We start from the raw sequence: 12412 nt of genomic DNA on the forward strand, positions 1-12412 counted from the left end.
CACCACGCCCAGCTAAGTTTTGTATTTTTAGTAGAGACGGGGTTTCACCGTGTTGGCCAGGCTAGTCTCGAACTCCTGACCTCAAGTGATCCGCCTACCTCGGCCTCCCACAGTGCTGGGATGACAGCGTGAGCCACCGCGCCCGGCCTGCTATAGCTTTTTCTTTGCTGAGATTTGTTTTTCCATTTGCTTTATTCGATTACTTGAAGTGCTTTTATAGCGACTGCTATAGCATCCTTGTTGAAGAATTCCAGCGTCTGTGTTATCTTCATGTTGGCATCTACCTATTGTCTTTTCTCTTTCAAGCTCAGATCTTTCTTTTTTTTTCTTTTTCTTTTTTTTTTTGACACGGAGTCTTGCTCTGTCGCCCAGGCTGGAGTGCAGTGGCACCATCTTGGCTCACTGCAAGCTCCGCCTCCCGGGTACACGCCATTCTCCTGCCTCAGCCTCCCTAGTAGCTGGGACTACAGGCGCCGCCACCACACCTGGCTAATTTTTTTGTATTTTAGGTAGAGATGGGGTTTTACCTTGTTAGCCAGGATGGTCTTGATCTCCTGACCTTGTGATCTACCCACCTTGGACTCCCAAAGTGCTGGGATTACAGGCGTGAACCACCGCACCGATCAGATCTTTCTGGTTTTTGGTTGTCAGGTTTTTTTTTTTATTGTATCCTGGACATTTTGGGTTTTATGTTGTGAGACTTTGGGTCCTATTTAATTTCCTCTTTTATAGATTGGTGTAGCATGCTGGTCCAGGTGGGGCTGGAAGTTCTGCTACCCTGTGGGTCCTACTGAAGCCACCGCTTCGTAAAAGCAAAGCACCAACTTTCGCGTGTCAAGTACACCTTGAAAATGTATTACCTCTGCTGAATATTTGGTGTGGCTTTTCTCAATGCTGTTTTATTACCACAGTGACAAGAATGGTGAGATTGACCACCACCGGGAACAATATGAAAATCTAAAATGGAGGCTGGAGAGAAAACTTGAGGAGCTCGATGGTGAGCTTGCTCTGCAGAGACAGGTAGAGCCTCTGGGTCAGCCCTTCCTGGGTGCTTTCCGCGCCTGCCCATTGGGAAACTGAAATCATGTAGGGCTGAGGAAAAGACAAGCATTTGGTTCATTGCCCGCATTCCCCTTGGGAGCACAATGGTGTCATCGGGGCAGATGCCACTCTGAGATGGTCTGCAGGGACACAGGATGGGATGTCTACATGCAGCCACCTCCACGGTGTTTCCTTGTTTCCTTTCCTCATGGATTAGTCAGGGTTCTCCAGGGAAACAGGCAATAGGAGATGTGTAGATATATAGGAGGTAAATTATAGGAATTCATTCATGCAGTTATGGAGGCCATGAAGTCCCACAGTTTGCCATCTGCAAGCTGGAGAACCTGGGAAGCTGGTGGTGTAATTCAGCCCAGGTGCAAAGGCCTGAGCACCAGGGAGCCACTGATGTGAGTCCTGGTCCAGTTCTGAAGGCTCAAGATGCAGGAGCCCAGTGTCCAAGGCAGGAGAAGGCGAATGTCTCAGCTCAAGCAGAGAGAACGAGTTCACCCTTCATTGCATTTTGTTCTATTCAGGCCCTCAGTGGATTGGATGACACCCGTCCACACTAGGAGGGCAGATCGTCTTTACTTCGTCTGTGAATTACAATGCTAGTCTCTTCTGGAAACACCCTTGCAGACACTCCCAGAAATAATTTTTTACCAGCTATCTGGGCAGCCTGTAGCCTAGTCATTTGACACATGGAATTAACCAGCACACCTCAGAAATGATGAAACTTTTAAATTTATTTTTAGAAAAGTATAATTTTAAAAACATGAATTTTTACTGTAGAAAAGAATTTGGAATTCAATTATGGTAAGTTTAAAAACAGATGCTTCAACTGACAAATGGCAGTCACCGAATTTCTCCTCGGGGTTCTTGAAACTCAGCCTACACCACCAAGAGACTCAGTTGTGCTGGGGTTTTGTTGAAAGACATCCTATAGATTTATATACAGAGACCACAGTCAGAGATGCCACTACTGTGTGCATATGTGACAAGGGGCTGCGTCTCTGCAGGTATACATGTGATGAGGGACTGTGCCTGTGCAGGTGCAGGTATATGACATGGGGCTGTGTCTGTGCAGGTGCAGGTGTCAGGAGGGTCTGTGTCTCTGACAGGTGTCACGAGGGGCTGCAGCTCTGCAGGTGTCAGGAGGAGCTGCGTCTGCAGGAGTCACAAAGGTCTGCGTCTCTGCAGGTGCAGGAGTCACGAGGGGCTGCGTCTCTGCAGGTGTCATAGTGGCTTCTTCTATGAAAGTGCAGGTGTGATGAGGGGCTGCATTTATGCAGGTGCAGGTGTAATAAGTGGCTGTGTCTATGCAGGTAGGTGCAAGTGTTACTAGAGGCTGTGTCTATGGGGGTGTCATGAGGGGCTGCGTCTGTGCAGGTGCAGCAGTGATGAAGGGCTTTGTGGAGGTGTGACAGGGTCCCCTCTTTGGTCCTGTCGGATGTTGGGAGCTTGGTCATAGTAGGATAGGCCAGTGTGTTGAGAATTTGCCACAGTCAGGTCAGCAGAGAAGGAGGCCACGCTTACGTCATGATGGGCCCTCGTGTGGACTGTCCACTTGTCCCCGGAAGTGCTGAGCTCACTCCCCTTGTTCACAGGTCCCTGAGGCTGCTTCTGAAATGGCCTGCAGAGGACTTTCTCTTGGAATTCTCAGAGACCAAAGAGCTTTGTCGATTGTAGGTGAGTTTGAGAACACCCGGAGTTCATTAGGCATGAAGCCAGCATCTAAAATCTGTGGTCAAGCAGAGACCAGTGGTGGCTTTTCTAAGTAATGAGGCTTTCTCAAGTGGCTCCAACGTCACTTCCAAAGAAGGAGTTTGAGGAGGATCCAGCTGTGGGTGGTCCTGCCCAGCAGGTGGGGGGCTCTCGGCAGCATTTGGGAACAGTGGCGATTTGAGGCTGGTTGTAGTTGGCGGGGCACGGCCATTCTTGTCAGGGTTTCTGGTTGGGCCGTAACTCTGACTGACTTCCCAGGCTGTCCACGCCAAATTTCTCAGACTCAGCAGGGCTCATTCAGGGAGAGCCATCTCAGATGTTGGGAACATGGATTTTTTATCATGTTCGGATAGTAGCCTTGTCTCTGGAAGGAAGGAAACGTGATGTTTTAACATAGCAGCTTTGGTTACTAGGGGAAATTTGGGCGGCACGCATCTAGTGTGGTTCTGGACAGTCTGATCCTGTGTGAGCTCTGGGATGCTGGCACCAGCTGTTGGGAAGCTCTGTTCTGCTGCTGGCATCTCAGCCTTTTAGTTACTAAACTGGGGTCTTACATGCTTGTCAGTTTCATGGTTTCCCTTGTTCTGATTTCTTGTCTCTTGTTTTGGAAGGTCTTGGTGTTTGTTATTGTCAGAGGTAGAATCGACTCAATGGAGATAAGGATTTTTCTTTTCTTTTTTTTTTCTGTGGCGACAGGGCCTCACTATGTTGCCCGGGCTGGTCTTGAACTCCTGGGCTCAAGCGATCCTCCCGCCTCGGCCTCCCAGAGTGCTGTTACCGGTGTCACTGACCCCAGCTTCTCTCCTCGACAGTGTGTGTGGTCCTTCTCTGTTGACCACCGTGTCCTGCTCACCTCTGGATCCCACCTCCCAGGACATGGGTGGGGGTCTTTGCTGGGTTCCCACTGTTCTTTCACCATGAAACCTATTTGTTGCAGGAACTGCGGCTGGAGTTTGAATTGAAAATGCAGAAGAGGGAGCATGAATTCCGTCTGCAGACTGACAGCATGAGCAACACAGCCTTGTCCCAGGAGCTCAAGGTAACTGGGGACACCCTTGGGTCTTGAAGGTTTTTTGGTTTTTCCTTGGTCAGGTGTGGTAGCTCACATCTGTAATCCCAGCACTTTGGGAGGTCAAGGCAAGAGGATCCCTTGGGCCCAGGAGTTCCAGACCGGCAAGCAGGTGGGCCATGTGGATGCCCTGTGCCCCATGACAGGGTGGGCACTCCCATCAAAGATGGGCACTGGGTGCCAGTTCACCTCTGCCCCCATCTGCTGTGTGAGTTGATCATAGTCCTGGATACCTGCCCGTGGTGGCATCATAATACGCAGATCAGTAGGTAAAAGCAAGAGCTGAGTCTCAACGCCTGCGAGGCCGGGTGCAGCTCAGGCCGGTGCAACTCAGGCCGGGCGCAGCCCGGTCCTCATGTCGGCTGACTTGGGTGCAGCAGCCATCGTCACCACCCGTGGCTTACAGGCTGGGAAACAGGCCCGGGAAGGTACCGAAGAGCTCAGTGTGCAGCTCAAGTGGCTTGCTCAGCACCGAGCCCCTTCCTAGACCCCTGGCTTTGTGTTTAATTTCCTTGTTTAAATAACGTGCAAATTATGTGCTAAGAAATGAAGTGCAATTAAATTGGTCTGTTGGGCTTGGACCAATTAGGGTATTAGGGCACCCTAATGGACTGATTTTGGTGGGGTACTGAGTGCTGTCAGGGGGGTCAGTGAAGGCCAGGCGTGGTGGCTCATACCTGTAATCCCAGCACATTGGGAGGCTGAGGCAGGTGGATCACCTGAGGTCAGGAGTTCGAGACCAGCCTGGCCAACATGGGGAAACGCTGTCTCTACTAAAAATACAAAAATTAGTTGGGTGTGGTGGTGGATGCCTGTAATCCTAGCTACTCATGAGGCTAAGGCAGGAGAATTGCTTGAACCCAGGAAGGGGAGGTTGTAGTGAGCCGAGATCGCGCCATTGCACTCCAGCCTGGGCAACAGAACGAGACTCTGTCTCAAAAAAAAAAAAAAAAGTCATTGAGTCTCATTTGAGTTCTGTTAGGACATTCTCACTCTTTTACTGCTTCTTTGCTTCTTGAATTTTCATTTTTCTTCTCCCTCCCAATCCTGATAAAATGGCAATATGTACCCCTAATGCCTCAGTGTCTTCTAATTATCGCCTCATTTTGAACTCTTTTTTATCATTCAAAGGTTAAACTACTGCACAAAGAGCTGGAGGCTCTGAAGGAAGCCGGGGCAAAGGCTGCAGAGAGTCTGCAGAGGGCAGAGGCCACCAACGCCGAGCTGGAGAGGAAGCTCCAGAGTCGAGCCGCGGAGCTCCGGGACCTGGAGGCCATGAACTGCGCCCGGTGCGTGAGTACTTCATCTCCTGAGGCCTGCTCTGTGGCAGCCTCGCAGGCCAGGACCAGAGTCTGGGGGATTCTACCTTTTCTGCTCATTCCAGGCTGGCCTTTGCTTTCATCTCACTTGCTCCTTCCACAAATATTTGGTTTTTTTCAGGGTAAAGGACTTAGAGGATAAACTTCACTCTGTGCAGCTAACCAGGAAGAAGGAAGAGGAAACATTTAAGAGGAAGTGAGTGTTTCACCTCCCAACATCGTGCTGCATGTCAGTGCTCCCAGGAGAGGAGGGAAGTGGAACCATTGTGCTGATGCCCCAGGGAGCAGAGGGTCCCACTCCAGGGGTTGGGGCCTGGGAGCCCGCTGCTTTGCATTTCTTTGTTTCTCTTTTCTTTTCTTTTCTTTCTCTCTCTCTCTCTTTCTTCTGTCTTTCTTTCTTTCTTTTTTTTTTTTTTGAGGCAGAGTCTCACTCTGTCTCCCAGGCTGGAGTGCGGTGGCGTGATCTCGGCTCAGTGCAAGCTCCACCTCCCGGGTTCACGCCATTCTCCTGCCTCAGCCTCCTGAGTAGCTGGGACTACAGGCGCCCGCCACCGCGCCCGGCTAATTTTTTGTATTTTTAGTAGAGACGGGGTTTCACCGTGTTAGCCAGGATGGTCTCGATCTCCTGACCTCGTGATCCGCCACCCTCGGCCTCCCAAAGTGCAGGGATTACAGGCGTGAGCCACCGCGCCGGGCCCTCTTTCTTTCTTTTCCTTTCTTCCTTCCTTCTTTTCTTTTCTTTCTTTTTCTTTCTTTCTTTCTTTTTTTTTTTTTGAGAAGGGTCTTGCTCTGTGCCCAGGCTGGATTGCTGTAGTACAATCTTGGCTCACTGTAATCTCCCCACCAAACCCCAGGTTCAAACAATTCTTATGTCTGAGCCTCCCAAGTAACTGGTACTATAGGCGTGCACCACCATGCCTGGCTAATTTTTGCATTTTTAGTAGAGACAGGGTCTCACCATGTTGGCCAGGCTGGGCTTGAACTCTTAGCCTCAAATGACCCACCCACCTCCTTGGCCTCCCAAAATGCTGCAATTATAGGCATGAGCCACCACACTCAGCCTTGCTTTGGATTTCTGTTTATGCCCTGCTTTGGACTTTTTCAGTGGTGTTTAGACTTCTTAGTGCTGTAAAACGTAGAAACTTAGACTAGGTGCAGTGGGAAGCTCATCTGAGCCCGGGAGATTGAGGCTGCAGTGAGCCATGATTGTGCCACTGTACTCCAGCCTGGGCCACAGAATGAGACCCTGTCTCAAAAGCAAAACAAAACAAAACAAAACACACAATTTTTAACACCTGGCCAGGCGTGGTGGCTCAGGCCTGTAATCCCAGCATGTTGGGAGGCCGAGGCGGGTGAATCACTTGAGGTCAGGAATTCGAGACCAGCCTGACCAACATACATGGTGAAACCCCGTCTCTACTAAAAATACAAAAATTAGCTGGGCATGGTGGTGCGTGCCTGTTATCCCAGCTACTCAGGAGGCTGAGGCAGAGAATCTCTTGAACCCGGGAGGTGGAAGTTTCAGTGAGCCAAGACCACGCTGCTGCACTCCAGCCTGATGACAGAGCAAGACTCCCTATCAAAAAATCAAAAAATAAAAAATTAATTAATTAACACCTAAGTTAGACGTTAACTTTTAAAACTTCAAGGCTTTACTTACTAACGAGTTAATCAGTTTTAGATTGTAGCCATTCTACTTTGGTGATACAGTAACCTTTATTTTTTAAACTATTGTGGGAAAAGAATTTTCTTCCCTTGGATCTGTAACTATCAAGTTCTAAAGAGCCCTTTTCCTGTTGAAATGGTTTTTATTGGGCCAGGAGCGGTGACTCACGCCTGTAATCCCAGCACTTTGAGAGGCTGAGGCGGGTGGATCACGAGGATGGGAGATCGAGACCATCCTGGCTAACACGGTGAAACCCCATCTCTACTAAAAATACAAAAAAAAAAAATTAGCTGGGCGAGGTGGTGGGTGCCTGTAGTCCCAGCTTCTCGGGAGGCTGAGGCAGGAGAATGGTGTGAGCCCAGGAGGCGGAGCTTGCAGTGAGCCAAGATCGCACCACTGCACTCCAGCCTGGGCGACAGAGCGAGACTCCGTCTCAAAAAAAAAAAAGAAATGTTTTTTGTTGCTCAGTGTGGGTCATGTGACCCCAGGCAGAGCAGCAGCAGGTTCTCCGTGTGCCTGGCATTGCCAGGTATCATGGGATACCCAGAAAGTAGACATCATGGTGGTCCCGGGGCAGTGGCCCTGGCGAAGCAATTGGAGAATCCACCTTACAAGCTGAAAGGCAGTGAGGTCAAGATGGGATGGAGCCAGGCAGGCTCTGAGAGGACAGGGCCAGGTGGGGCAGCTTTGCTCAGGAGGGGAGCTTAGGCCATGGGGTCTGGTAGGGGAGGTCAGTGAGTTCAGCTGGGAGGATCCTGGGCCTGGGTGCCTTCAGTGGGACCCCATGAACCTGCACAGGGGCAGCCTCTGTGTCAGCTCCCACAGGTCATTTCCTTTTTCTTTTCTGAAGAAACGTTGTGACTATAAATAAAAAACACATAGGCTGCTTAGGAAGATACTGCGTAATCACAACGGGTGATGGACAGTGACTCAGGTGCATTTTCTTGCATCTTTTATTGACATGATATTTGTGCAGTTTGTATAAATCAAGAAGAACTTCAAGGACAGTGTCTTTGCTATTTCTAATCAGATCTGCAGTGGGAAGCTGCTTTCCAGCCTGCTGTGCAGACCCTACTGGTGGTGGTGAGAGAGGTTGTGCCCTCAGCTGGCTCGCGTTGTGAGGGCACCCATCAGGGTTCTCATACCTAGATGAGGAAACCAAGGCAGAGTCGAGCCCAAACAGACACAGAGCAGATGGCAGTGGTGCAGGACTGCTTGCTTAGCTGCACCGTGCGGCCATGACGAAGCTGGACAGACACTGTTTCTCTTCGTGTGTTTTTAAGTCTACACCTAGCATATTTCAAAATCATAAATTGAAATACAGTTGTTGCTTAAACAATGAGGGGGTTAGGGGCATCTAGCCCCATGCAGTCAAAAATTCACATATAACTTTTCACTCCCCAAAAACTTAACTACTAAGAACCTACTGTTGACCAGAAGCCTTACTGATAATACAGTTGATTAACACACATTGGGCATGTTATGTGTATTCTATGCTGATTCTTAAAGTAATGTTAGCTAGAGGAAAGAAAATGTCATTAAGAAAATCACACAGCACTTTGGGAGGCCAAGTCAGGGGGATCACTTGAAGTCAGGAGTTCAAGACCAGCCTGACCAACATGGTGAAACCCCATCTCTACGAAAAATACAAAATTGGCCGGGCGTAGTGGTGCACGCCTATAATCCCAGCTATTTGGGAGACCGAGGCAGGAGAATTGCTTGAACCCAGGAGGTGGAGATTGCAGTGACCCAAAATGGCGCGCCACTGCACTGCAGCCTGGGTGACAGAGTGAGACTCCATCTCAAAAAATAAATGAAAAGAAAAAAACAGAAAATCATAAGAGGCCAGGCACAGTGGCTCATGCCTGTAATCCCAACACTTTGGAGGCCGAGGCAGATGGATCGCTTTATGTCGGAAGTTCGAGACCAGCCTGGTCAACATGGTGAAACCCGTCTCTACTAAAAATATAAAATTAGCTGGGCATGGTGGTACACACCTGTAATCCCAGCTACTTGGCAGGCTGAGGCAGGAGAATCACTTGAACTCGGGAGGTGGAGGTTTCACTGAGCCGAGATTGCGCCACTGCACTCCAGCCTGGGCGACAGAGTGAGACTCTGTCTCAAAAAAAAAAAAAAAGAAAAAAGAAAGTAATAAAAAAGTAGAAGTAGGTTGGGCACTGTGGCTCACACCTTTAATCCTAGTACTTTGGGAGGCCAAGACAGGTGGATTGCTTCAGCTTGGGAGTTCAAGACCAGCCTAGGCAACATGGCATAACCCCTTCTCTAAAAAAATATAAAAAATTAGCCAGGTGTGATGGCTTACACCTGTAGTCCCAGCTACTAGGGGGCTTAAGGCAGGAGGATCACTTGAATCTGGGAGGTTGAGCCTGCAGTGAGCCGAGATGGTGCCACAGCACTCTAGCCTGGGTGACAAAGTGAGACCCTGTCTAAAAAGAAATCTTAGGAAATATGTTTACTGTTAAGTGGAAGTGGATCATCTTTTTTTTTTTCTCTTGAGACAGGGTCTCACTGTCGCCCAGGCTGGAGTGCAGTGGCCGGATCTCAGCTCACTGCAAGCTCCGCCTCCCGGGTTTACACCATTTTCCTGCCTCAGCCTCCCCAGTAGCTGGGTCTACAGGCACCCGCCACCTCGCCCGGCTAGTTTTTTGTATTTTTTAGTAGAGACGGGGTTTCACTGTGTTAGCCAGGATATCTCAATCTCCTGACCTCGTGATCCACCCGTCTTGGCCTCCCAAAGTGCTGAGATTGCAGGCTTGAGCCACCGCGCCCGGCCAAAGCGGATCATCTTATAGCTCTTCATCCTCATCATCTTCACATTGAGGAGGTTGAGGAGGAGGAGACAGAGGTGGAGGAGGTAGAAGGGAGCGCAGCAGAGGCAGGCAGCCTTGGTGTAACTTGACAAAAATACATTGTAATTCCGTCTGACTTTTTTACTTTTTCCTTTCTCTAAAAAGGTTTCTATACAGTGCCAATCCCACTTTCACACTTGAGTCTCAGTGCCCATGTCATAGACAGTTCCACGTGGTAAAAAATCAAGGCAGGTATGAGTGGTGGGAGCCCTTCTGCAGGAGTGTCTGTCTGATGTCGGTTTCTTTTCTGGCACTGCCTCTATATCTGTTTCCTCATCGTCTGGCACCGGTTCGGAAGCACTTGTCCCCATTGAGTTGTCTCCCGTTCATTCCTCTGCTGTGGGGTCAGCTCTGGGGTTTCTCCAAGATCTGTGCTGTGAAATCCTTCACCCCGCACCCTGACTTTTTTTTTTTTTTTTTTTTTTTTGCCATATTGCAATTGATCCCATGATTTACTTGATTGGCACCATTGGACATCCTGTGAAGTCAGGCACGACATCTAGACACGGCTTTCTTCATCAGGAATTTATTATTTGGGGCTTGATGGCTTCCGTGGCTTTTTCTATAGCAACGATGGCTTCAGTGGTGGAAACCTGCCAGGCTTTCAAGGTGTTCTTCTCTCTGTGGGGTTTTCGGCCGCAGCATTGACATCCTCTCCAAAGAGCGCCATGTGTAGTGAGCCTTAAGTTCCGTATGGCCTCTGATAAAGGCTAAATTAGAGGCATTGTGTCTGGGGGCAAGCAGACCATGTCGATGCCTTGCTGTTGAACTCATGGGTTCTGGGTGGCAAGAGGCATTGTCCATTATCAAAATAACTTTTTTTGGAGACAGCCTCTCTGCTGCCCAGGCAGATGGTGCAGTGATGCAGTCTCAGCTCACTGCAGCCTCCGCCTCTGGAGTTCAAGTGATCCTCGTGCCTCAGCCTCCCAAGTAGCTGGGAGTACAGATGTGCACCACTACACCTGGCTAATTTTTGTATTTTTAGCAGAGATGGAGTTCGCCATGCTGGCCAGGCTGGTCTCAAACTCTTGTCCTCAAGTGGTCCAGGCACCTCGGCCTCCCAAAGTGCTGCGATTACTGGGGCGAGCCACCACACGCAGACTGGATTAATGTGTTTTAGAATGTCCAGCAGCTGCAGACCTGTCTTGTAAATGCATGACTTTCCACTGCTCACTTCCAGCATCACGGGTGGCCCTTTGCATAGATCCCATGGTGTTATTGAAGGTTTACAGTATTACTAAACACAATGAGAAATAGGTAAGAACCTTGAGATGTCACTCTATACTGGGATATGAAGAACCTTGAGATGTCACTCTATACTGGGATATGCAATTTACTGGAGAGACAGACTGCTCACACGGAGATGATTAGTGTCTCTTTTTTTTTTTTTTTTTGAGATGGAGTTTCGCTCTTATCACCCAGGCTGGAATGCAGTGGCACGATCTCAGCTCACTACAACCTTCGCCTCCCGAGTTCTAGTGATTATCCTGCCTCAGCCTCCCCAGTAGCTGGGATTACAGGTGCACGCCACCATGCCTGGCTAATTTTTGTGTTTTTAGTAGAGACGGGGTTTCTCCATGTTCATCCGGCTGGTCCCGAACGTGCGACCTCAGGTGATCTGCCTGCCTTGGCCTCCCAAAGTGCCACCATGCCCGGCCATGTCACATGGTGTTTTAAGCAGATACTGGAAACACTTGAGCTCACCATAATAGCAGGAAATGCAGTGGCTACGAAATGACCACCGTGGTGTGGTTCAGACTGAGTTAACTGTGTGCAGTTGTTTAATAGTGCATCTTCTGTTTGTTTACATTTCCCTAGACTGCAAATAGCCCAGTGTAAGGTCTGTAAGTGTTTGTGTGCATACATTTTGATACATTTTGATATATTTTAACTTTTAAAAATAGATGTGTGTATATTTTATGGTAGTAAATGATAAAATTAGTATATATATTTTATGGTTTCATGACAATTTAACTTTTTCAATATTTTAGGGTACATAGTCTAAGAACTTTTTCAAATTGTCACAAAACTCCAAAAACATTTTTCCAATATATGTATTGAAAATAATTATTGTATAAATGGATCCCTGCAGTTCAAACTCCTGTTGTTCAAGGGTTAACTATTGTTGAAAATGAGTGTAATTTCTAGCATTAATAAATAAAACTGTTCAGTCACTCTTTAAAATATTTATTTTTAGGCTGGGCACAGTGGCTTATGCCTGTAATCCCAGCTCTTTGGGAGGCCGAGGCGAGCGTATCACGAGGTCAGGAGATGGAGACCATTCTGGTTAACGTGGTGAAACCCCGTCTCTACTAAAAATACAAAAATTAGCCGGGCGTAGTGGTGTGTGCCTGTAATCCCAGCTACTCGGGAGGCTGAGGCATGAGAACTGCTTGAACCCAGGAGGCGGAGGTTGCAGTGAGCTGAAATCACGCCACTGCACTCCAGCCTAGGTGACAGAGCAAGATTCTGTCTCAAAAAATAAATAAAATATTTATTTTTAAAAATTAAAATAATTTTTCTTATTTCTCAGCTCCAACTACTCCTACTTTAGAATGTTTCTAATGTAGGTGGGACACAATGGCTTACACTTGTAATCGTAGCACTTTCGGAGGCTGAGGCAGGAGAATCCCTTGAGCTCGGGAGTTTGAGACCAGCCTGGGCAACATGGGGAGATCCCGTCTCTACAAATAATTTTTTTAAAAATTAGCCAGGTGTGGTGGTA

The 12412-nt window shown here is 48.5% G+C and overlaps 1 protein-coding gene across 6 annotated transcripts in view; it reads left to right on the plus strand.

Moving 5' to 3' along the window:
- CCDC57 (coiled-coil domain containing 57) overlaps positions 1-12412 on the plus strand; it is a 119157-nt gene that overhangs the window by 15513 nt on the left and 91232 nt on the right. For all 6 annotated transcript variants that reach the window (XR_004054992.1, XM_030923178.1, XM_030923174.1 and 3 more), the window contains exons 4-7: positions 912-1020; positions 3701-3802; positions 4964-5121; positions 5273-5347. Coding sequence is in view for 5 of the 6 variants with exons in the window: in XM_030923178.1 (XP_030779038.1) it covers positions 912-1020; positions 3701-3802; positions 4964-5121; positions 5273-5347 (444 nt within the window). In the remaining variant the exon portion in view is untranslated. The remainder of the gene's footprint in view (positions 1-911; positions 1021-3700; positions 3803-4963; positions 5122-5272; positions 5348-12412) is intronic.

The sequence above is a fragment of the Rhinopithecus roxellana genome, chromosome 19, assembly GCF_007565055.1.
Source record: "Rhinopithecus roxellana isolate Shanxi Qingling chromosome 19, ASM756505v1, whole genome shotgun sequence".
Taxonomy (NCBI): Eukaryota; Metazoa; Chordata; class Mammalia; order Primates; family Cercopithecidae; genus Rhinopithecus; species Rhinopithecus roxellana.